The sequence below is a fragment of the Plectropomus leopardus genome, chromosome 3 (genome assembly GCF_026936395.1).
Source record: "Plectropomus leopardus strain MGB_pleo_1.0 chromosome 3, ASM2693639v1, whole genome shotgun sequence".
NCBI lineage: Eukaryota > Metazoa > Chordata > Actinopteri > Perciformes > Serranidae > Plectropomus > Plectropomus leopardus.
The window spans coordinates 37,768,497-37,793,598 of NC_142178.1; the positions used below are offsets into that span (position 1 = coordinate 37,768,497).

The 25,102-nt window shown below is 38.9% G+C and overlaps 1 protein-coding gene and 1 long non-coding RNA gene across 3 annotated transcripts; one reads left to right on the top strand and one right to left on the bottom strand.

Moving 5' to 3' along the window:
* The first annotated feature begins 1,576 nt into the window (after nt 1-1,576).
* On the top strand, nt 1,577-19,604 carry LOC148190061 (uncharacterized). Of its 2 annotated transcripts, none has more exons than XR_015776088.1 (4): nt 1,577-2,045; nt 16,082-16,226; nt 17,458-17,665; nt 19,470-19,604. It is a non-coding gene; the product is annotated as an uncharacterized LOC148190061 (long non-coding RNA). The 2 variants fall into 2 exon arrangements; XR_015776087.1 differs by having other exon boundaries at nt 1,578-2,045; nt 17,486-17,665.
* On the bottom strand, nt 3,100-24,062 carry LOC121941584 (ectonucleoside triphosphate diphosphohydrolase 7-like). Its single transcript, XM_088074973.1, has 14 exons — nt 23,889-24,062; nt 22,641-22,746; nt 22,333-22,512; nt 19,467-19,672; nt 17,475-17,625; nt 16,506-16,609; nt 16,299-16,358; nt 16,063-16,211; nt 14,671-14,837; nt 13,201-13,402; nt 12,906-13,025; nt 12,723-12,808; nt 10,161-10,322; nt 3,100-8,691 (listed from the first exon to the last, which is right to left on the bottom strand). The coding sequence occupies exons 2-14, from the start codon at nt 22,646-22,648 to the stop codon at nt 8,475-8,477; spliced, it is 1,812 nt and encodes a 603-aa protein (XP_087931099.1). The 5' UTR covers nt 22,649-22,746; nt 23,889-24,062; the 3' UTR covers nt 3,100-8,474.
* Between the last annotated feature and the right edge of the window lie 1,040 nt (nt 24,063-25,102).

The following is a 25,102-nucleotide window of genomic DNA, read 5'->3' on the forward strand; positions in this document are numbered from 1 at the left end:
CAAAACTGGATCCTTAAAAAACATATGAATATATATTATAAAGAGAAAAAGTAAATAGAATATAAAAAGCAAAAAAAATAATTAATTAATCATTTTTAAAAAGCTACACTTTTTTAAAGAAAGCATGCCTTTCAAACCTCCGTGCCCGCAGGTTTGGAAGGTTTTCTTTAAAATTTAAGGAATAAATGCAAAATGCAAAATCCAGCTACTCACCTAATTTTCTGTGTCACAATTAAAGAGTTTGCACTAACAAGATCTTGGTTAAAAAAAAGAAAGAAATTCTGTGCTCCTGCATGCATGACAATAGTGAAAAAACAAGTTTGTTTGTTTTTTTTCTAATTTCCTAAAGTCAGTCAGGGACGATTAAGAGAAATTGTCTGTGGCTCAGAGGAGAGTCAACATAAAACAAACAAGCAAACAGAAAGTCGCACTAACCCCCCCTCCTGAAAAGTTTAGTCCCTAATGAAGATAAAAAGTAAAAATCAGCGTTTTTGGTCCACTCTTTGTCTAAATCTTCGACTTGTTAATTGCATGTTTTGTCAGGTGTGAAGATGACAGTGTGATTAATTAAAGGTGTTACTGTTTGTTTTTGGCTCATTAGCGTCTTGCAGGATCTTGCAGGATCTTGCAGGATTTGGGACTGTGGGATCAGCAGGTCTGGATGCTGCGCAGCTCCACCAGCAGGCCGCTCACAGACACTGCGTCAGTTATGAAAGCAGCTTTTTTTTTTTTTACATAACTTCATCCTGCAGGAATGAAAGCAGAGATGGGCCCTGTGTAAGTTTTGGCGAGCTCTGGCGATGATTTTTTTACAGGCTGGCAGCGAGTCACCAGCTCACGCCAGCGTCCTGCAGCCCTCAGCGCTGTCTGACAGGACGGCAGCTGCGTTTTCTCCGAGCTGACGAGCTCCCAGGTCTTGATCCTGCACTGAACTCACCAAACCCCAAATTTTAAGGGTCAGTTCACAAAAAAAAAAAAGATTTAAATAAGATTCAGATAAGTTTTTACATATTTAATCTTTTGAAACCTGGAGCAACATCATTTTTTTGTGCTGCTTTAAGATGATTTTCACAATTATTTAAACCTTTGAGCCCCACAGCAATTTGGTGTGATTGTTTTTTTTTTTAAAAAATAAAGGATATATATATATATATATATATATATATATATATATATATATATATAACAGAGTGAGGGGGGAAATGTCTAGGGAAAAAAGAAGAAAAAAGCTAAGGAAAAAATGTATTTGTATTATCATAATTACACGTTTAAAATCATGTGACATAATCACTGTAATTTTAAGCACTTTTATGGGTAATTTCCTCCTGTTTTTATTTAATTTGATTTTTTTTTAAATAATTCATTCATTAAGTTTCCCAATGCAGCTTTTTCACAGCAGATTTTTTTTCTGTTTGTTTTAAAGTTTTTAGTTTTAGGATGTGCTCTTTTTTTGTTTGGGGATTCCTCTGCATTGCTCACTTTTTACTTTTTATACTTTAAGTACATTTTCCTGATTATACTTATTTTTACTTAAGTCCCATTTTTAGTGCAGGACTTTTACTTGTAACAGGGTGTTTTCACAGGGTGGTATTGGTACTTTTACTTCAAGTGAAGGATCTGAATACTTCTTAAACCACTTTGTCAATATGAAAACAAAATACACAAAGCAAAGTTGTGGTGAGGAGGTCTGTCTGCTGCTGCTCTGTCTCCTGCACGGACCGCACACGGCTCAGCTGTGTCCTATGAAGCTGATTGGCCTCATCAAGTCTGCAGCTCTGCAAAGACAACAGCAACATTTACACTCATCCGCTCCCTAAAAGAAGCATTTCACTGACATACAGAAGGATTTCACATAAAACCAGGCCGTCTCTGCAGAAGAAGGACGGAGTAAAGGACGCTTTTGCTCAAGAGGTAGAAAACCTACAACTACCAGAATGCTCTGGGCCTGATCAGACCAGTAAACTCTGCTGCTGGTGGCCGAAGTAACGTGGACCGGTCCGTGTGAAACAGCGGTGGCCGTCTGGATCTCGTACTGCAGTTACACAGTAAGAAAAACAATGTTTCTGAAACCATTTCTGCACAAGAAATAAGCAGCTTAGTTCAGTTTGACCTCAGTTTTTTCCGCCTCCGTTTTAACTGCGCAGGAAGCAGTATGGCGGCACAATCTCTCGTTATTACAACAGTCAGGGTGTAAATATATGTTTATGAATATATATCAGGGGAGAAATAGGCAGCAACAATTGTGCCGACTTTGGTTCAACATTACATAACATCACAAATATAAAGTTCATTGACATCATCATGATGAGTACATTAGTTTCAGTCTAATGAGTTAAACTTTGAAAATATATAAAATTATACATTGATATATATTATCGATATATATTTATAGATTTATTTTCTTGATTGTTTTGTCATTTTTAAAGAAAAAAAATTGGGATTTTTTTCTTTACAATTCTGGGCTTTTTTATTTTTGGCATTTTTTTTATTTAAAGAAATTGGCAGTTTTAAAAGATTATATTTTGGTAATATTATTTTCTTTAGACATTTTTGGTGATTTAAGAAGAAGAAAATTAGCATTTCTTAAAAAATTATTTGGGCTTTATAGAGAGAAGAAAAGGGATATTTTTTATTAATTAATTAAAATTTGGGGGAGATTTATAAAGAGAGAAAAAAGTCTATTTTCTTTTCTTTTAATTTCGTGGGGAATTTAAAAAAAACGTGATTTAAAAAAAAAGAAATCACTAAAAATTGCACCAAATATCACAGTTACAAACAGTAAAAATAGAAACCTTCATTGGATTTTCAAATTTCCAATGGTCCCTGAACACCTCATGACTTTTCCAAAACTTTCAGGGTATATCTAGTTTTCCAAAACTTTTTCAGGCCTGGAAATTACTAGTTACAAATTCAATGATTTTACCAGGTTTTTCTCATGACCATTACAAACCCTGGTTACTGATATAAATACATTTTGTGAGTGAAGTATTCTTTTAAAGGTTGTCTGTAAGACAGTACAAAGGGAACAAATGCCCCAAAATCACAAACACATTTGGAGTCACAGCAGCACTCGAGAGACGAGACTCGAAACTCGAAAGCTTTTATTACAAAAGGAATCTTTATTGGATTGGAATCATTTCTCTTCACACTGACGTTAAAAAGGTACCTTAATTAAAAACATCAAAGTCAAGTCATCGAGTTACTGTTCAACATTGCACAAAGCCCAGCTCCGCAAAGACACTCGTACTGGTCCCCAGTCAGGACTCAAAACATCACAGGAGCAGCAGAAATCCTGGAAACCACATCAGGATCAATCAGAAGGAGGTCCACAGTCGCCTCACAGCAGCGATACTCAACCCGGGGCCAGGGGCCAATCACAGCAGCCCCAAACACCTTTCCAGGACTTTAGGACGTTTCTAGGACTTAAGGTCGCTTCTTGGATTTTAGGTATTTTCTAGAATTTTGGGTAGTTTCTAGGATTTAAGGACATTTCCAAGAATTCAGGATGCTTCGAGGATTTTAGGTAGCTCCTGGCATTTTAGGTTTCTCGGTTTTAAAGACATTTCTAGAACGTTAGGACATTTCGAGGATTTTCAGACATTTCCAGGATTTTAGGACATTTCTAGGATTTAAGGTTGCTTCCTGGATTTTAGGTATTTTCTATAATTTTGGGTAGTTTCTAGGATTTTAGGACATTTCTAGGATTTTAGGTAGCTCCTGGGATTGAAGGAAGTTTCTTGTTTTTTAAGGACATTTCTAGGATTTAAGGATGCTTCAAGGATTTTTGGACTTTCATAGGATTTTGGGAAGTTTCTAGGATTTTAGGATGTTTCGAGGATTTAGGTACTCTCGAGAATTTAAGGTAAGATTTTAAGGACATTTCCAGGATTTTAGGAGGTTTTCAGGATTGCAGGACTCGATTTTAGGACATTTCTAGGATATTAGGATGTTTCTAAGACTTTGGGATATTTGTATGATGTTTTCTTGATTTTCAGACATTTTTAGGACGCTTTAAGACGCTTCCAGGACTTTAGGACATCAGGGTCTTAGCTAAGACCTCTGTGGGGGGCTGTGGGGATCCTCTACTGGCACCTTTTTGATAAACAAGCTCCATTTTCATGCTTTTTTCTGCACTCTGGCACCTTGTGTGTTCCCAGTGTGAATCACTTTACATTTATTGTGCATCAGAAAATGGATGGGGGGCCAGATTTGGTCCGCGGGCCTTACGTTGAGTATCACTGCCTCACAAAGTATGTGACGGCATCAGGAATTAAACAGAAATAAATCTTAAATTTCAGATCTGCTGTAAACTTCAGGATTCACAAGTGAAAAAGTGTTTTTGAAGCACAGACAAGGAGACGAAGGTTACAAACACACACGGACAGTTTGACAAGGACGCGTCAGAGCTCGTCCGCGTCAGGACAGCAAAGAAGACGTGCGTATAGATCATATTCAGCACGAGTGGAAGCACATTTATGAGATGCAGAAATCTCTCCTCTCTTTCAACAACTAAACATTCACATCAGCGCCACAGTACGGACCACGAACATCTCTTTTTAAACAGCGGAGTCATCATTTTGCTCGATGAATCATTCTCCACACCTCTCACTGAAATCAGCAAAAATTAACAAGAAATCAGAATTTTGGACATTAAAATAAACTCCCACTGTGGGATCGAGACATTATTTAACTTCTCAGGAAGTTTCTCCAGGTGCTCCTCGGACACATATTTGCACCGTCATGCTTTGCTCTGCACCGGTCTGTCAGCACAAACCACGATGCCAAGAATCAAAACAGTGGCTTCATTTACAGCTCTGAAATACAGCAGGCGAAGAAAAACCGAATAAAACAGACCCCCTTTTCTCAGGGTAAGGCTTTGCCCTCAAAAATGGCTTTTGAAGTAGTTCACTTTGAAATCCACATTAGATGTTTCACACAAAGTGAAATCTTTGCTGCACTTTTTAAATGTCCCAGCATCCATTTTGGCCTGAGACACTTTTTTTCTTCCCTTTGAGGAGTTATCTGTTTAAATCAGGCCTCCGGGGCCTTCGTCTGCTTTCAGCGCCTTCATCCAAACACTGCGCAGATCTCTCCGCTTATTTCGGCTAAAAAGCCTCTTGGCTCTGTCTCTGCTCTGATAAACATCAGAGCTGGACGGAGGTCTTGGCAGGACAACAGTGGCATTCAAGTATCAAAGCCCGATCTGAGGCCCGCGCTCTGCGGCTGACATCATCGGCCTGCAGCGCTGCTTTCCAGCAAAAGTGCTGCTGCACGCATGATGTCATCTCGCACTGAGGTGTAATCACTTTTGGGGGTGTGAAGTTTCATCTGCTCGATGGTGGCGGAGGGATTTAAATCGCTGAGACTGAAGCTGAACTAAACAATCAGTTTCCAGCTGAGTGAAGATGTTCACATCTGTCGGCAGACGGATAAAAACATCACGCGCAGGTTGAAAAGAGCGACGGATTCGTGTGAAGAGTAGATCTAGACAAAGCTGGAGAAGAGACGCAAAACAGAGGAAGAGCTGAACGATTGTTGCCTGAACGCCTGTGCAGAGCTCGCCTTAGACTCTGCAGATCTCCTCCGTCTCAGCCAGACTTTGTTCTCTCAGCTGCATCTTGAGCTGAATTAACACTTTCATGTTCAGTCAGATAACATTAGCGTGCTGACGTGTTAAAACGTCCATCACAGCCTCGTTAGAGTCCAGCTGATCTCTGTAAATAGATATCTGCGTATGTTTGCAGAACGTGTGGCCGCTGAGATCCTGGTGTCAGATGTCTTCTGGTTTGTGTTCAGTATTGATCACGTCTGAAACATTGATAAAAATAATGGATGTCGGTACGGTTTGTGGAATCCCATTTTGAAGCTCCCAGCTTGGCATTTTGGCTGTGAAAAACTTGATATTTTGGAGCTTAAAGTGGACAGCCTGTCACTCAAAGTGGACCCACCACTGAATGGGCATAACCTGAAGCCGTAATAACATTTAAACGGTAAAGTTTTATAAAAATTCACTCCTGCACAGTTGTCCTGAATGTTGAAATTCGCTCTAAAGACCAAAACCGTGTTTATTTCTGCTGTAAAATTGGGCTTTTTAACATGCGGGTCTATTGGGATTGACTCACTGTTGACGTCAGCCTCAAGTGGTCATTAGAGGAACTGCAGTTTTCCAGCCCCAGAGGTTGCTGCTTGCTTTGAATGGCAGGTGAACGGTCCAGATTCGGATCTCGGACCTCAGTGGCTATGGTCTGATAATGAGTTAGCTTTATTTTAGCAGTTTTTTTTTTGTTGTTTTTAATCTGCTCTAATATGCTGATATCTGGAGTTTTGCCCAGATTTACGCCGGCTAAACCGGATCTCCCGAAATATTAGCCCTCGTCCTCCAAAGCTATTGTCGACAGTCGATGATAGTCGATAGATTCAAAGATTGTGGTCCAGCTAACTCACAAAAACGTCAGCTAACACAAGCGGGCTCATATTTAGCATTTTAAAATGGGTGCAGCTGGGCATGCTAACAAGCTAATATTTAAAATATTATTCCATGTTCTGAGTCACTGTAATTAATACCAGTTTGAAACTCATTAAAGCCATTCAACATCCAGTCAGTCTAAACAATGCATGGAGAATACCTGAAGAAGTTAGTAAATGATGCCTCAGTTATATAAACCCCAACGTAAAGATTTATAGAGAACCTGAGAGAGCTGGCCCTAAAACCGCAAATGAGTTAGCATTTCAGCACCTCCGTTTCCCTCATTGCAAAGTCAGTGGGTTTTTTTTAAACAGTTTTTGGTTAAATGTCTGAAATCTGACATAAAATATTTCAGTAAATACCACACTCACGAACTGTTACGCTTTTATGTTTTTTTAAAAAGGAGGTTGTGGAGGTGTGGCGGGGTTCGTTTACAGCCTTACATTAGCTTTTTACTTCTGGTGATTGTATCTAGGCTTCAAAAATCCATTTTTTCCATCATTTATGGAGATTATCTTGCTAAAAAACAAACTTGTAAATATGATAAATGTTTGTTTACCATTGAGCTAATTTTCTGTAATTATCCAAAAGCTAATGGAAAAATCCCACAGGCTTTTTGACGAGGGAACCAGGGTCATGACGTCAATGCACTGTACCTTTAACCCTCAAATGACCAACTTGTATACAATGACGTGACCACTCCAAATTCGAGAACGTGGGAATCTTCCCAATCTCTATCATCCGTCCACAACGACATAAATACTGTCTCTGCTCTGTTGGCCTGAAGCTCAAAGTACAGCTGAGGAAAACTAGATTTGTTCTGAAGATATCTCGTCAAAAACTGAAGTGTTGGACTTAAATAGATGACACGTCAACAAAGTCGCTAGGCTTTGTTCTCGAGTGAAGACGGTTGTCGATGCGAGACTTTACGGTCGTCTGATTGGTCGCCCGGCAGAGCTGCACTGCTAGCAGCGAAAGATATGAATCCTAATAGTGCTTCATGTGCCTGCAGACAGCCTCTCATAAGTGGTTGTGAAACCGTATTCAAAGTTAACCCCTTGAAACCTCAGCCCGAGCACAATTTCTTTCAAAAACATGAGAAAAAGACAATGGGCCACAGAAGAAGAAATGACTCAAAAATTTGCAAGAAATTAGTAAAAAATAAAAAATAAAAAAAGTACGTAAAAATAAATCTTAAAAAGTATTTAAAAAGTTAAATAAATAAAATAAAATAAATAAATGACCTGGAAAAAGTGCTTAAAATTCTACTAATTTTGTAACTTCATTTAAAATCTGTAATTATAAATATAGTTTTTCCACGTCATTTTTTTCCAAAGATCTTCCCAAGTTTTTGAAAAATAATTCTCTACATCAACTAATTTCTTGCAATTTGTGAAACAGTTCTTACCAAGTCACTAATTGCATTTTTTCACGTTTCTGAAAGAGATCACACTAATTTGCTGAAGGTTCAGAGGTAGACAAAGACATCTGAAAGCAGCACCGGAAAGGTGATGTCGCTCCTCATTTCAAAGGGTTAAATGAATATTCCTATGCTAGATTTTCTGTTGATGATTAGCACCTCCGTCTTCTTGCTCAGCAGTTGAGACGCTCGTCAAACCCGCTGAATCCGAGCAAACAGTCCAACTAAGACGAGAACAGAAAGATGGCTTTGGATCTTGGAAGAAAAGGTTGCAAACTTATGACGGTTGTTCAGTTTTGATTGTTTTCTTCCAAAAAGTGAACACAGAGAACATTTTTCCAGTCTGAGATAGGCTCCGTGTTTAAAGCTGCACGATCAAAGAATGTACAGAGGAGTTTGATTTCCAGGCTCGTTAAACTGTCTCTGTACGCTGATGTTTTTGCACACGGAAAAATCTTTCCATATATCTTCGCCGGCCGAGTCCCACCCTCAGCTGGAGGGAAATCCGCTCATCCGTCCTCCAAACTCACATTCTTTAGTTTTGCGGTCATGGAGGACCGCGGCAGGTTATCGGCCCCGTCACATTTCTCAGGGGAGGAGGGCCTCGCCCTCTTCGGCCCAGAGGAGGTTCAGGGCCTCGGCCTGCCGCTGCTCGCGCTGGTGGATCCTCCGCAGGCGCAGGATGTAGAGCAGGATGGCCAGCAGCACCACCAGGATGCAGAGGGAGAACAGGTGGTGGTTGTAGACGAAGGAGGAGCGCAGCCAGCTGGGGTGGCTCTGCCGCAGTGTCTCCTGCTGCAGGTCCCTGGAGGAGACAGGAGGGGCAGCAGACGACATCAACAGACGCGCCGACACATGTTTCATACAAATTAGGGCTCGTGTTGATCTCGAGCACAACAGTAATAACAGCTTTCTGAGGGTCCTTTAACAGAAACACCAAAGTCATCCATGTGTCTCGCACAAAATATATATGTATTTTTATTTAATGTTCAACCTGCAGTAGTGAAAATGAACGTTTCTGAAAGACTCATTTTAGCGTCTCATATGTACTGGGTACGTCCAACAAACGTGAGTGCTCGTGAGTCCCTAACATGTATTCTACCTGAGTCTAAAGGAAGAGACATGACAGAAGATCGAGTCACGTTTGACTCACAGCCGTGAGTTTAACTGCTGCGTTGACAGTGATGAGGTGGAAATTAGAGCCCGACTGATATGGGATTTGTGAGGTTGACACAGATTTTATAGTGGAAAAATTCACAGATTATATACCCATATATATGTACACATGAAAGGTGTATATACTGTAAATGGTCTTGTGTGTGTAGCCCTGCCCATTTAGTACTTTATATTTTGTTATATTTGTATATTTTTAAATTATTTTTTGAGCTGCTGTGACAAGTGAATTTCCCCGGTGTGGGATCAATAAAGTTTTATCTTATCTCATCTTATTACCAATACGGCGACCGATATAGTGAGTTTTTGAGCTGGAATGAAAATAGATGATTTCTATGTGGATTGTGCCTCGATTTTGCACCGATATGACTGTGCAAAAGTAATCAGAAGGCTGCTTTATTTAAAATTTAACTTATTAAACATTACACACAAAGAAAAATAAAGAATAAATAAAAAAAATAAAATATACTAAGTTTTCAGGACTTTTCAAGGATTTTACTAAGATTTTAAGATTTAAGGATGTTTCTTAGATTTAAGGACATTGGATTTTATAACAGTCCTTATTAGGATTTTAGCCAATTTCCAGGATTTTAGCACATTTCTAGGATTTTAAGATGTTTTTCAGATTTTAGGATGTTTTTCAGATTTTAGGATGTTTGTCAAGTTTTCGGACATTTCTAGGATTTTACAGTGTGTCCAGGATTACAGGATGTTTCTGTTTTAATACAGTCAGTATCAGTCTTCACTGACCATTCAAATCAAAAACATGCAAATAAAATACACATCAGTACTGTATGGTCTTTGCATTTTAAAAGCTAAATAAACATCAGTACTGTTCAGTATCAGTCAGTTGTGGACCATTTGTAAACCACCGTAGCATCATTTTCTGCATTATATGGTCTGTAAAAGAGTTTTCTTATCAGTGCATATCAGAGAAAATATACGCCGATGCCGATATGCTCCAAAATGTCAGTGAAAGGCTCATATTGGCTCCAGTGGAAATCAAGTCCATTACTTTAAAATCGTGAAAAATCTAATTAGGATTTTTCAGAGATGCTTTCCTGCTCTGGATGTGCGTTTGTGTTGTGATGATGGCGTTACCTGAGAGGAAGGAAGCGGGTTTTATACAGGATGGCTCCCAGAGTCCACTGGACCTCCTTGTCATAAACCAGCTGGGCCGTTTTAAGACTCGGGTAGTCGGTGGGGAACCGGAAGCCGGAGTGCAACACCTCGTACATCCAGGCCGACTTAAAGCACTGATACCTGGGAGATCGAGAGCAGGGTGACGTGTCAGAGAACGACAAATAAGCGAGTTTTTATTTTGTAGACGTTTGCAAAAAGACAGATCAGCCAGTTTACTTGTACCGACTTGTACCTGCAGATGTGACGTGCCAATGTGCACCATCTTTAACCATCGCTGCGTGTTTGAGGTTTTATTTTAGAGAGCAGAATTTGCTCTGCTGGATGTCTTCATGTGTCCTCCAGGAAATATGAGCCGTTTGCTTTGAACAGGGAAGTTAAGAGCAAATCACTCACCGCAGGTTGACTCTGTTCTGTCTTTGGTGTTAAATATTTGAGCTACACACTCGGGTGTTGCTGGACTCATTTACATACACTCAAAATGTACTGTTGTTCATTGGTGGAGCAGTTGGCTTTGACTGTTACTGCAGAAAATTAACACTCAGGCTCAGCTGTCAAGCTAAAGTGTTGATTGTTGAAAATTCAGGTCCCTGCCAAAGCTTCCTGTTGAGGCTGGTTTATGTTGAGGAGAAGTTAAACATTCATTTACAAAGTCTTTACAAACTTTGGTCTTTTAGAGCCATAAGCTAAACTGAATTTCTGTTTGAGTATTTGACATCCACGCCTCCTCCTCCTCCTCCTCTTTCTAAATCTCACAAATACACACAGCAGCTATTTTAAAACAGAGCTGTCTTCGTCTGAAGGTGTTGATACGGAAACGTCTGCGTCTTCTGCTGCTCTTCCTTTGCTGTCCATTTGATGGCGCAGATCGATTGTAAACTAGGATGATAAAAGCTGTGTTTCCATAACACTATTTTTATGCATGTTTTTATGTATCGCACTGGAAAACTTGTAAGCAGACAGCAAAACTGGGTAAAATGTGTTTTTTGGTTGCTGTTGTGAAAGAGTTGGTGGGCTAAATGGACCATGGAAACGACTTTTAAAGTGGCGGACATTTAACGCACATGTCTGATTAGCTCTTTTTGCTACTTTTTTGGTCTTCACTGATATAACTGATGGATAGGTGATATGAAAAAGCAATTAATGCTTGCCCAGTTCAAACAAATTTCTGAAGACCTCTCCCTCATTTTTTGGGCTAGATGCACGGATAAATATGGCCAAAGTGACTTGTTTTGTTTGCAGTAAACAAGCTCTATTTCTTCTACTCTGTTTACTGGCAGATTACAGCCATGCACAACGCAATGCCTAAACCACAAACTTCAGACGAAACTAGAAACATATGTCTTTCTTTTTTGTGACATTTCAAAACTTTGATTAAAATTCACCTGACAGCTGAACGCCAACACGATATTGACTGAACAGCACCTCCCTGTGGAGAATATGCAGCCTGCTCCATGTGAATTAGTGAGTTTGTGATTTAATATCCCTTTTTTTTGACCAAAGTTAGCACATGAATACTTTTTTGTAAACACCAGTAAATCCGCTAAGTGAAAGGCTACAGACTCCTTTCCCATTACCAGTAGACCGGAGCTGTGTACACGGCTCTGCAGCAGACAAGCATGCCTTTAGGTTTGTTTTTTAAAAATGGTGTGTGACATTCAATGTTACTGTTACTGAAAACAGGTTATTAAACGTGTTAAGCAGCAGGGATGGAGGCCTTTACAGTGGTTACTCCTTTTTATATCTCTTACTTAATATGACATCTTTTAAACTCAGTGCAGACTAATTTTGACCGATGTTTGAACGCTGCCTGGGCGGTGATGGACCGCATGTTGTGGTAGTGCATTATTGAATCTCGGTGATTAAGGGGCTAAAATTAGCGTGTTGACGTGGGTGTTGTGTTCCCATGTTCACATTGTATTAAAATGCAATTTACACATATAATGCAAAGCACATCAGGTAGGAATTCGTAATATATTTAAGAAGAGACGATGTACATTAATTCAGATTTAAACAAATGCAAATGCACCCGAGTTAGCTGGGGAGCTAGTTTTCATCAGTAGTCCTTTGCCTGATGTTACCAGGTATCCTAAATTAATAATAATAATAATAAAAATACAATATAAAGATACAATATGTACAGTAAAGTTTACATCTTATCTGTTTCTTGCTGTGTGCATTAAAAAAAATAAGAGGTACCATGTAGTTACTCTTGCAGGGCTGTAATAAAGAAACATTTTGTACACTTTAAAATGACAAGATGCATAATTTTCCTGTAAATAAATGACAATTTTGCAACTTTTATGCACTCATATACTTTATAATCAATATTTAAACCTACAGTTCATCAAGTTCATGACTGTATCATGTTGCTCTGTGTATTATCTGGTAGAGGACGTGTGTGTGTGTGTGTGTGTGTGTGAGTGTGTCTGTGTGTGTGTGTGTGTGTGTGTGTGTGTGTGTGTTGCAGGGAATAGACACAAGATGAACCAGCTTTATTCAGACAGTTGCAGACGGACTTACTTGAGTCTGCTGATGTCGGCCTGCTGAGAGAAAAGCTTGTTGTCCAGACGCTGTTTCAGTGTCGGCCACTTGGTGGAGCAGTATTCCTGCAGAAAAACACATTTTTCAACTTTCTTTAAAAGAAAAACAAAAAGTAAAATAATGTTTTCCAGCCAAATTACTCATGGAGAAATGGAAAAATACCATAGCAGCTTTGGAGTACTTCTCGCTGTCATACTGTCCTCCGAGCCTCAGCACGTCCTCCGTACAGTAAAAAAACTCTGAGAAACCGTAGAACTCACTGTTGCTGAAGTTGATGGGAGCCTAAAAGACATATGGTACTAAAAGTTATTTTTGGCATTTTTGCTCAGTAAAGAATCAAACCCAGACTGTCTTTGGAGCTCTGAGCTCCCCTAAAAATGGGACAAAAAATGCATAAAATGCGTCACATTGTTCTTCATCTGTTGCAAAAGCTCAGTGGTGCTAAAAAGGCTGGTACCTGGTAGACGCCCCCGGGTGACATGGTGCCGTTGTGGAGGCCCAGAAAGGGTCGTACGGCCTCTTGACACCGAGTCCACATGCCCTGACCCCTCAGGTACAACGTGCGGTTGTCCCTGACAACGGTGTCCGACAGGCTGACCGGCAGACAGGGGTCCAGGTACGGTTTGTCCTCGCTCAGGCCTGTCTGTGTGGTGAGAAACCTGGACAAACAGGAACATGACATGAATTTTAGGACATTTCCAGGATTTTAGGATGTTTGTTGGTATTTTAGGACATTTCTAATGGTTGAAGACGCTTCTCTGGTTTTCGGACGTTTCTCAAATTTTAGGACGTTTCTACTATATATACTCGTTTCTACTATAACACTCAGATTTTAGGAAGTGTCTCTCTAGTGTCTTTCTAAAATGTTAGCACATTTCTGGGATTTTAAGACATTTCTAGGAAATTGGGGACATTTTTAGGATTTTATGCTGTTTTCTCAGATTCTAGCGAGTATCTCTGATTTTAGGATGTTTCTCACACTTAAGGACGTTTCTAAGATTTTAGGACTTTTCAAGGATTTTAAGACATTTCTAGGATTTTAGGAAATCTGTAGGATTTTACAAGGTTTCTAGGACATTGGATTTTATAACATTTCTTAGATTTTAGAACCTTACTAGGATTTTAGCAAATTTCTAAGATGTTTCTCAGATTTTAGGATGTTTGTCAAGTTTTAGGACATTTCTAGCGTTTTCGGACATTTCTAGGATTTTACAATGTGACTAGAATTTTAGTATATTTTAGGATTCTAGGACGTTTCTAGGATTTTAGGACATTAGGGGCTAAGTTAGGACCTCTGTAAGGAGTTCGGGGAACCCTTCAATGGCAGTTTTTTTGATAAACAAGTTCTGTTTTTATGCAGTTTTATGCACTCTGGCACCTTATGTATACTTAAGGTACAAAAACAATTCCCTGTATGAATCAGTTTATTTTTATTGTGAATATCGAGGGCCACATTTGGTCCATGTGCCATAAATTGAGTATCACTCTAGCAGAATTATCTACTATAGACTGTTACAGCATCTTCACAAGGTTTAATTACCATATTCACTTGCAGATAATAGTATCATTACCATAAACAACAGACTGCCAGTACTTCCCGGCTTGTCAGCTACATTTTACATCTTGTTCCACCTGGTAATCTCCCAGAAAATATGCATCGTGATTTATGGCACAAAGCAGAAAGAGGGCACTGATTTCACACAGCTGACAGTTTCAGTTTTGACAGGTGTTGGAGGCCGTAAGCTGCTGATGGAAAAATCCAAACATTTTCACATACTTTGTTAAAGCCTGAAAGGAGTTATGAGAACTGAGCCCTGATTGCGGATAACACTGATACAGCTGGCATCAGAGGAGATGAAAGCAGCCGAAACTGTAACGGCACGCCTAAAGAAGAACACATTGTGTGTGTGAATGTGTGAGTCTGAACCTGTTCTTGGCCAGCGTGTTGTTGACCAGCTGGTCTTCGTAGCGCTGTCTGGCCATGTTTCCTCCGAAGCCGAGGAACGTGGTGACGTAGACTCTGTAAACATGCTGTGTGTGCTCAACATCGCAGCCCAGATTAAACTCGGCGAGAACACTCTTCCCTGCTTCCTCCTGAGAAAAAAACACTGATGTTACACTTCTGCAGACCAGCTGTCAAGACCAACACTTAACATTAAGTATGATTTTTCAGGCAAAAGTGTTGGAGATTTTAAAATTTTGGGTACTCAGTTACGAGAATTTACTGCTTTTTTGGTCTTACGTTACTGTTAACTGAATATTTTGGAGTTTTGGACATTTTGTCACATAAAAACAAGACGTTTGACGATGCCTCACTGGGCTCAATGTTTTTTAGACCATCAAATGATTAATCAAGAAAATAATATGCAATTAATCGTAAAGGAAAATAAATGTTATGTTCAGCTGTAAAAGATAACAGTGACTACATTTACATGTCGTTTGCCCTTTAATCAAGAAAAAGACAATATTCCTACTAAGCTGTTTACATGACTAATGAAAATGAATATTATACACTATATTATATATTATAATATAATATAATATAGTAATGTGTATAATATAATATTATACACATTACACTAATATTCCTGTTTAAATGCAGCTGTGAATACTCTGATAATCGTGTCCTAACATGTTCATGAGCAAAATATAAAACTTTTCAATGACTTTTTAAAGAACTATGATTAAAAAAAGTGTTCTTGCCCTACTTTCCTTAATTCCCTTTTTCAAACGTGTCAAATTCAAACTTTATTCAAACATAATCTCAGTTAGCTGGCACACATGCACGTAGAAAATGGAGAAACGGACATAACAGTAAACAAAAAGTCGTCACACACTGACATATATTAAAGCTACGTTACGTTGAAAGCTTCAGAAAATAAATTTGCCGTTATCTTACATGATATGGAAGGTTATCCAAGAAGGATTATTTTTGACAATTTCATTTCACACAACAAAATACCATGACTTTTCCAAAACTTTTTGAATTTTTCCAAACTATTTTTCCGTTATCCGTGACAACGCACAGAGCTGACTGTAAACGGACAAGAGGCCGTGTGATGCAGACTGCAGTAAAAACCTGCATATTATGAATACGCTGTGTAGATGCCCATAAAATGCTCCTAAAACTGAATAATATATATTCTACACATCTTAATCGGAAAAAGGCCTAATTTGGATTATCCAAAGAAAACATGCTGTTCTCACGACGTCAAATTTAGAATATTGTCGTGTTCGGTTTAATAGTTCATGTGCATGTGAAAGTATGAAGATAACAGTAAACTCCTCCAGTAACAGACGTCTCGCTGCACTTTCTTACTTCCTGTGGTGAACTGAAGGTGATGGCTCCGGGCACCTCGTAGGCGATCTGCAGCGAGGCTCCACCCATATCCATGATGCCCACTGTGCGCCGCCTGCTGATTGGCTGCTGGTTCTGAGAGCCCGTCGTCACCTCGACTGTGGCGTCCTCTGAGGAACACGGAGGTAATCTGTGGTGTTATTGTGTTATTTTGTTATTGCGAAAATATTTGGTGTTAGTTTCAGATTCACGCTCACCGTCATCAGCGTGATCGAAGCGGCCCAACACAAAGTTAATGCCAATCCACGCGTACACTCCTTCAGGGGTTGAGAGGAAGCAGGAAGCCGATACGGAGACAAAAACAGACAGGAAGCAGTTAGAAACGCCAGAGAGCGATATTTCAGTTAAAATACTGTAGCGTCAAACCAGCATGATAACAGCATCACAGTGCTCCTCCGCCTCACCTTCTTGTTTCCCAGAGATCACCTCAACATGAGAGCGCGAGAACAGGAAGTCAAACTCCAGAGGAACGTCAGTGACCAGGTCCTCCAAGATGGCCGCCTGCTGGCTACATACAGAGACACGAGCCTATTTCACACATAGTTCCCAGAAATCACTGGAGATTTTCACTATTCACACATGCATTAAATTCAAGAACATTTCCATCTTGAGTCTCTCCACGCAGGTCGTGGTAATGCTGGGACAGATGCAGCAGGTGGCAGAAATGTAACACTGTGGAAGACAAACGCCACGAAACCAGGAAGAAGGCCGAGTATGACAAGAAGGGTTTGTCGAGACCCGATGTGAGCCTGTAGGGTTAAATCCAAACCCTCTTTTTTGATATTTTTGATATTTGAACATGAAACCAAAACTATGTTAAGGCTATCAGGAGGTTAATTTACGCGCATCCTTTAATATTTATATTTGAACGTATATTCTTGTCCAGCTTTGTAATTGCACTTTTCTCATCCTCTGGCATCTGTTTGTCTGGTTATACCTGTTTCGTTTTCTTACCGCTCTGTGGCAACATTTACACGCGATATGCGATATTATTAGGTGCACGTGTGCAAAAAGGTCGGCCATCTCTGACAGCTAGCTACGGCTACACCACTTGGACAAACCACGTATTTACCGACGCAGTACAAGGTCCTGGTAAATAAACAGAAAGTGTATAGGAAAGATGCAGATTTCACTAAAAAACTGACTGTAACTCGTTTAATTCTGAACCAGTTTTTATGAAATTTGATTTGTTGAAAACATAGAAAATTAAAAATGATACTGGTTAGTTGTTGGAATTAAATTCACTTGCAGGGTGTACCAAATGAGCTCTATGGAAACAGTGTTTAACTATAAATACAATTTATCTTTTCAGTGTGTGTGTATATATATATTTTTTTTAACCACGTGTAACCACAGACTCATCGTGTGTCTACCTCTCCGGCAGCAGCCTCATGCCAGCGGTGCAGAGGATGTAGAGCGGCGTCTCTTTGTGTTTGTTCTTTGGGACGTGAGCAGCAGCGAAGCTGAGGAGAGGATGGAGGTAGTCACTGGCCTGCGTTGGTTTGTTCGCCAGCGTGGAGATACCTGAGAGAGACACCGAAACACACGCATTTAACACGATCAGGTAAAAAAACTAAACTAAACGCACATTTGTTTTCACAAAGGAGCAAATTCTACAGACAGAAACTCTCTCTATTAGAAGAGACCAGCATTTTGTTTTTAGTTATTCATAGTCGAATTCTCCAAAAATTGTCCTCATATTTAACATCACTAGCTGAACGGAGAGTTGGAGCACGAAACACAAAAACCACAGGACTGATCTGTGCTGCAGGTTCCTTGAATAAACACTGATTTGGGAAATGCTGCTTTTAGATTTATTGCATCATACAGTTGGAACAAACTGCAGTTGTACCTTAAAGTTAAATAGCCTGTTTCCATCTATCTATCTTTCTGTTTATATACACATATATGCAGTATTATCTATGATTTATATGGTACATTTCAATTGTTTGTTTTATGTCATTACTTATGTACTCTGGTCTCTGGTCTCCCCTTTTTATTTATTTAGTTATTTATTTATAGATATTTATTTATATAGTTCTTAGAATTTGTTTTATTTAATTTATTCGGTTGTGCATTGCTTGTGTAATTTTGTTTGTTAGCATTGCTATCACGGCTGTATTTTGTTTTATGTATTTATTTATTTAAGATTATTTTTTGCACATTTTTGCCTTTATTAGAGAGGACAGAGAGAGACAGGAAAACATGCAGCAAAGGGCCGTGAGCCGGAATTGAACCTGCGGCTGCTGCAACAAGGACATTGCCTTCATACATGGGGTGCCTGTGACGCCCATATTTTATTTTTGGCAGTGCTCGCCTACCAGGGCGGGATCGAGGGGTGGCAAGATTTGGAAATGAGTAGGGAAAATTAGTGAGTTGGGAAAAAGAAAGTGGTTGTCTTTCTTTCTACATATGTTGATTCTGGATTCAGAAATTTTGAAAACCAGTGACCATGGTTGCGATATCTGACTGTTCAGGGTAACAGCTGTGCCGCCAGAGAACTGGTTTCTCCATAAAGGTTATTACACGGTGTCCCAGGGTTCAAAGTTTCACGTGGCCTTTAACTGGTGCTGCTGAAACAAACCCGGCGTATCTAATCTGTCCACTGAGATAAAACAAAGTCACAGGGACTGAACGGTCCTCTCTGCAGGAATGACTACAGAAAACAGCGTAAACATCAGAACAAATGTTCTGATCAGCTGAAGACGAAATAAGTCATTTATCAACACAAACAAAACTTATTCCTTTTTTCTACTTTCTCTTGTCCATGAATGCTCTCTCATATCTTTTTCACACACCCTGACCTTCACTTTTCTGGCTGTGAGCCAAAGGGACAGACAATGATAACTAACGAACCTCATGTTGGCACCAACAGCGACGCTGGCTGAATCCTGAGTATCTGTCTGCTTCTCAAAGGCACCATTGTAAAGTCAAACAATAAGAAAAAGGGATTTTTTTAACAGATGTCTGGGGAATTTTTGTCCTTTTCACCGCTGACTTTGCTGCATTTCCTCTGCACCTGTAAACATGACTTAGGTTTGGTTTTAAATTATTAAAATACACAGAGGGACTGAGAGTTTCTGCTTTTGGCTCGATCACTGCTACATTTTTTTTCAGAGTGAGATGAAAAGATGGAGTCTGTAATCGTGCAGAAATATACAGATTTAAGTCCTCAGCAGGTCGAGAGCCAGGCTATATGTCTTTGAATTGTGTGCAGGACTTTTTATAGAGCAACAATTTACATCATAATGTTAATAAGAAAGCACAAACATCCACAATATTCTTAAAAGTAAACATAAGAAGAAACAAATGATGACGTGACAAAAAATCAAATCGCCGTGACAAACTGAGCTCTGCTTCCTCACCAGGTTTGATCTTTTTGACGACTGGTTTGCGGTCGCGGTCCCTCATCTGTCTGATGTCCAGTAGGGTGTGAGGGTTCCCGTTGTGGGGGGGCCAGTAGTACACAAAGACCCGAGAGCCACTGCTGCCACAGTCCACCACGATCCCATAATTCAGAGCGGGGTTGAGGACGTCGGTGGCCTCCATGGACTCTGCGATGGAGAGGTACCTGCAGAACAAACACACAAACACCGAGCCTGTTTACTCCCGGTATAAACGTGCGTCCACTCGTGGTATTAACGCGCGTCCACTCGTGGTATAAACGTGCGCCCACCTCAGCCACTCGCTGAGGTGATCTGTGACACATTTGAACACATACAAAGACCGTATCATCGACGGTGGCCATGGTGGTTGGTTTGGTGACAGGCCAGAAGTGGAAAATACATAAAATATATATAAATACTTTTATTTATTTTTTTCTCCCCTTTATTCTTCAACTTTAATTCTTGTCAGATTGTCATTATTATTGTTACTATTATTATTATTGTTATTATTTTGTTATGTTATTGTTATTATTTATATTATTTATCTATTTGTAGGCATGTCTTAATCTGAGATGTAATTAAGTATGTGGAGAACACTGTGATGTAAAGTTATAAAATCAATAAAATCTATTAAATACAAATATATATATATTACACAACGAAAGTCAAAACAGTAAAAGCGCATAAAAAAAAGTTTATAAGAAATAATAACCATAAAATGCGAAACAAAATAAATAGACGGTGGGATTAATAAAAAGCAGACACATAGAGATGAGTCTTGAGTATTTAAAACAAAATAGGAACTGTTGTCTATTCTAGCTATTATAAAAATACAGGCCTCTTGAGGTTTTTCAGATAATGACACTATTTGTATGATTACACTGAAACAAATAAAAACTTCATTAATTATAGTTTTATTTAAACGTTCTTTGCATTCTGTGAACTATTTTGAAAAAACACTTAAACACACAGGAGATACAAAACATAATGAGATGCAACTTCTCCTTTAAAAAACAAAACTACGGAGCGATTCTGTCTCATATAAGTCATGTCTGTGTCTGTCTGTCTGTCCTTGCTTACTAAAGACAGCACCTGCAGTCTCTCTCACAAAGCGAGTCGGAGTCACATTGAGCCGTTCGGCTTCAGACACAAATTAGATAACTGTTCTCACAAAGCTTGTTATCTGCTCGCTCTGTTTGCCAAGAATTTTCCAGTCGAGCCACAAATGTTCCCGCGTTCACACGGAAGAGGGCGAGTTGAAACAGCATATGGCCAAAATGAGCGGACTATATGATGTTTTTGTTTTGCTATTAATAAGGAATATTTCTTTAAATTAGTGTAACTGGTGAGAAATGTTTTGTTGTGTGATTCTGGCTCCTCCTGAGTCAGATATTCCCAGCATGCCTCTTGGCGTTGATTATGAAATGCACTTACACTTACAGCATGTTTCAGCATGTCACCTCCCCATCCTGTGGTGTTATTTTAGTTATTTCTTTAGAAATAAAAGAATTATTTTTAAAGTTATTTTTTTAAAATAAAACTGTAAGAAGTAGGTAGATGGATTCTAATTTAGTGACGGCGTAATATAAGGAGCACGAGTGCGCTTACACGGCAGGTGATGTGATGTGTCCCACAGACACCTGACTTTCAAGCGGGAGTGCGGTGTTCGCTTCCTGTGTGGATATGTGGGGTTTTTTGTGTAACGGGTCGCCTTCTAATCTGAAGGTCAGCCGTTTGATCCCAGCGCCTCCATTCAACGTGTCGAAGTATCCTTGAGCAAGACACTGAACCCCAAATTACTCCCGTTGCTGCACCATCGATGTGTGAGAGTGTGTGAATGGTTACAGAGTAGCAGGTGGCTCCGTGCATGCTGGCCTCGTCCACCAGTGTGTGAATGTGAGCGTGAAAAGAGAAAAGAGCGATGCACGTGCAGGTCCATTTACCATTTTTCCTGCACCTTACCACGTGCCCATTTCGCCTAAACTTAACCATCCATGACTTTGTTGCGTAATCCTAATCATGGTGACGGTCCGCGTTGGTTGCTATGCGCTCGTGTTGTGTAAACATAACAACATGCCGCCGTATGCATTTGTTGACATCACAGTAACAGCGTCCCCAGGCATAAACAGCTGACGCAGAAAGGATACCTAAAACGTCGTAAGTAGACGCAGAAGGTCACTGACAAAGCTGCAACGTGCGATGAGTTGTGATGAGAACATGTTGGACATGTGGACGTGATTTTTTTTTTTTTTTTTGAGGAATGACCTCGGTGGAAAACTCAGCTCCTGGTAGAAACCTCTTTAACATCTAGATGTTAAATTATTAGAGAAAAAAGGTGAGCACACATTAACGGCGCTGGGCTAGCGGTCGGTCTCTGACATGCCAAACAGCGTTAGATAAACTGATTTGTAGCATAAAACTTCTTTGTTCAGGGGTGTTTTATCAGTTTTAATCACCTGGTCCATTTGTTTTGAAGAGGGAGAGACCTCTGCAGATAATTTGGCTCCCGGTTAAAACCTCCTGAACAATAAACACTGAGGGAAATCTAACTGAGAGAAGATTCAGATAGTTTTAATCAGCAATCCTCACTGCTGGATGGCACTACATCCCTCTAAATCTTACACACTGAACCTTTAAAAAATGAAAACTGCAAGCCAAAATACTTCAAATCTATCAGCTATGAAACCGCAGTTGATCCTTGCTGAAGTTGCATGTCTGCTAGAGTCCTGAAATTTAACATTTTTACAGAAACGTCTCGCTTTTACACACTATAAACTTCCAGCATGAAAAGGCATAAAGATCATGTTTGTGCAGAACTAACAATCTCCTTCTGATGTTCACTTACTTGTTGACTCCGGACCCCGGCCGTCGGTGCGGGCCCCAAAGCTGCCTCTGATAGGTTCCCAAGAGGAGGAGGGCGGAGGTGATGATGAGCAGCAGCAGCAGTCTCTGCCTGGGAGCACAGCCCAGAGACAGCAGGGACACGCTGCAGTACCAGGAGGCCGGCAGGCAGGAGAAAGTGATCCTAGGGAGGAAGAACACATCCAAAAATGACAATAAACGCTGTGATGTGTGAGTTCAACCAGGCCACGTGCTGTTAGACCGTATGTAACAACTTTTGCAGCACACATCGTACTTTTATCAGTCTATTACCTTGCCATAAGTCCCAGTTGGCAATAATAGAGAATGTCACAGTCGTCACCTCATGGTGCCTGCACACTGATGGACATCTTGTCCAGATTTGAGTCTTTTCTTTGACCTGAAGGGAAGAAGAGTGAAAGAATACCGTTTTACCGTAACAATGATATACTGTCACATTCAGTAAATTACACACACACAAGAAGAAATCCATTGTCAGAATATTGAAAATAATCATTAGTTGCAACTTTATTAGTGTATATTTGGGTATCGTCCTAGTTTTGGTTGTTTCTATTCTCAGTTTTTACTATGCTCTGATAATTGTTTATTATTTGTAGGTAAAAAAAAACATAATTTGTATTGTATTTGTATTTGCTGGAGTCTCTGAATCTCCGCCTGTTTGTAACAAAGCTACTTTTTTTATCTTTCTTTTTTCTTAATTACAGAGTAGTGTATTTAATAATGTAACAAAGCTACTCTATTTTTTAATTTCATTTTATTTGTCAATAATACAGTTGTGTTATAAATGAGGCGACAGATACTCTATAATGTTTTTTAAATTATAGAGTACTGTGATTAATACTGCAACATGAGCTACTTTTATATTTTCAGTTATAGAGTAGTGTGACTAATGATGCACACTGTACCTTTTTAGAATATAATAATAAAGCATAAATTGCAAATTCTAATATAATTTGGAAAATGAGACATAATATAAGGTGAAAGGTATTAAGATAGTATAACTACATACATAGCAGAGTACTGCATTATTACATGGAATAGAATATCAGCTATACTACGTATAGTATGGGTATTTACTACATAATGACTTAGTAAAGTGTAGTTTAATATATAATACAAAAGTGTAAAGTATAATAACTACAAATCAATACAGAGATAGATGTTAGTGCTGGGTTTCCTCTGCTGTTATAGCAAGTTCAGGTACCTCCAGTTGATTTAATTGTCTAATAACATCTCTAAACTGCAATTTTTTTAAATAGTATTTTCCAATACAGGCCATTAGAAGAAGACTAACCGGCTATTTTCCAGTTATATAAGATACATCTGTTATATAAAAAATAACAGTTAGCCTGTTGGACGGATCTAAAATAACATAGATGAGACATTTCATATATTTTCCACCTACAGCCGTGTTTATTTGTATGTATTAATGTAAGTTAGCAGCTGTTCCGTTACAAACCGGCTAGCTCCGCTCACTGATAACGGCTGTGTAATAACACGTTATAACGGAGGTGAACTCACCTAAACGTGACGATCCTCCGCCATCACGGTGCGCTCCGTCTGTGCGCTTTGTTGTTTATTCGACAGACAATAAAAATAAAATGTGATTTTTTTTCTCGATATGCTTCACGGAGATGATTTTTAGACAGAAAATGAGGAGGCGAAGACAGGAAGTGAGAGGAAATCCAACTGACTTCCGGTCGGCCCCTGTAAATACGTCATCAAATACGTATACGTATCTGGGCTCTGCTGCATTCAGGTGTTTTAGGAAAAAATCCTTTATAATTGATAATTTGGGAGAATAAAATACACCCACTCCTCTTAAATAAATAAACAAATGCTTGCAATATATAACATATATTCACACTTTATCCCATGATGCATTTTTGACATTTTTGTAATTCACAACATGTTCAGACTTTATTCCATTATGTTTTTATTGTTGTTATTATTATTTATTTATTTATTTATTTATTTATTTTACTTTTTCGTATATATCGTTTATAATATATATTCAGACTATTCCATGATGCAGATTTTATTCCATGATGCATTTTTGACTTTTTTGGGGGGTAATTTATAATTTATATATATTTATATATATATATATATATATATATAAACTTTTTTAGTAATGTATGGTGTGTATTGGGCTGTTACCCCCCTATTTATGATATATATATATTTAGATTTTATTCCATGATGCTTTTTTTATTTTTTCGAAATTTATAATACACATTCAGATTTTATTCCATGTCGCATTTTTTACTTTTGTTTTTGTAATTTATTATATATTCAGATTTTATTCCATGACGCACTTTGGCCTTTTTTGTCATTTACAATATACTCAGAATTTATTCCACGATGCATTGCTGACTTTTTCGTAATTTAATATATATATTCAGATTTTATTCAACTATGCATTTTTATCTTTTTTTGTCATTTATAAGATATATTCAGATTTTATGCCATTAAAGAACAAAAGCATAGCACCTAAAGGCAACTAAATAAGCTACAAATTTTGCATATGTAAATATGATTCCATAGTATAGACTATATGTAATCAGCATTAAAAACCACACATTTAGGCATAATATGACCGTGTCTTTGCCTATACAAAGTTTGAAAATTTGAATCAGGATTTCATACTACTTGATGGTATCTCGGATGGCACCTGAAAGCAACATACGCCACCCTGTGGAAACATAGCAACATGTTGCAGATGATTTCTCAAA

Bases quoted from the DNA above. Each gene is read 5' to 3' on its own strand.
- LOC121941584 (XM_088074973.1), bottom strand. The intron at 10,323-12,722 runs GTAAGTCCGTCT...TCGATCTCCCAG, and splicing joins GCCGACATCAGCAGACTCAA to GTATCAGTGCTTTAAGTCGG. The intron at 8,692-10,160 runs GTAACGCCATCA...TGTCTCCTCCAG, and splicing joins ACCCGCTTCCTTCCTCTCAG to GGACCTGCAGCAGGAGACAC.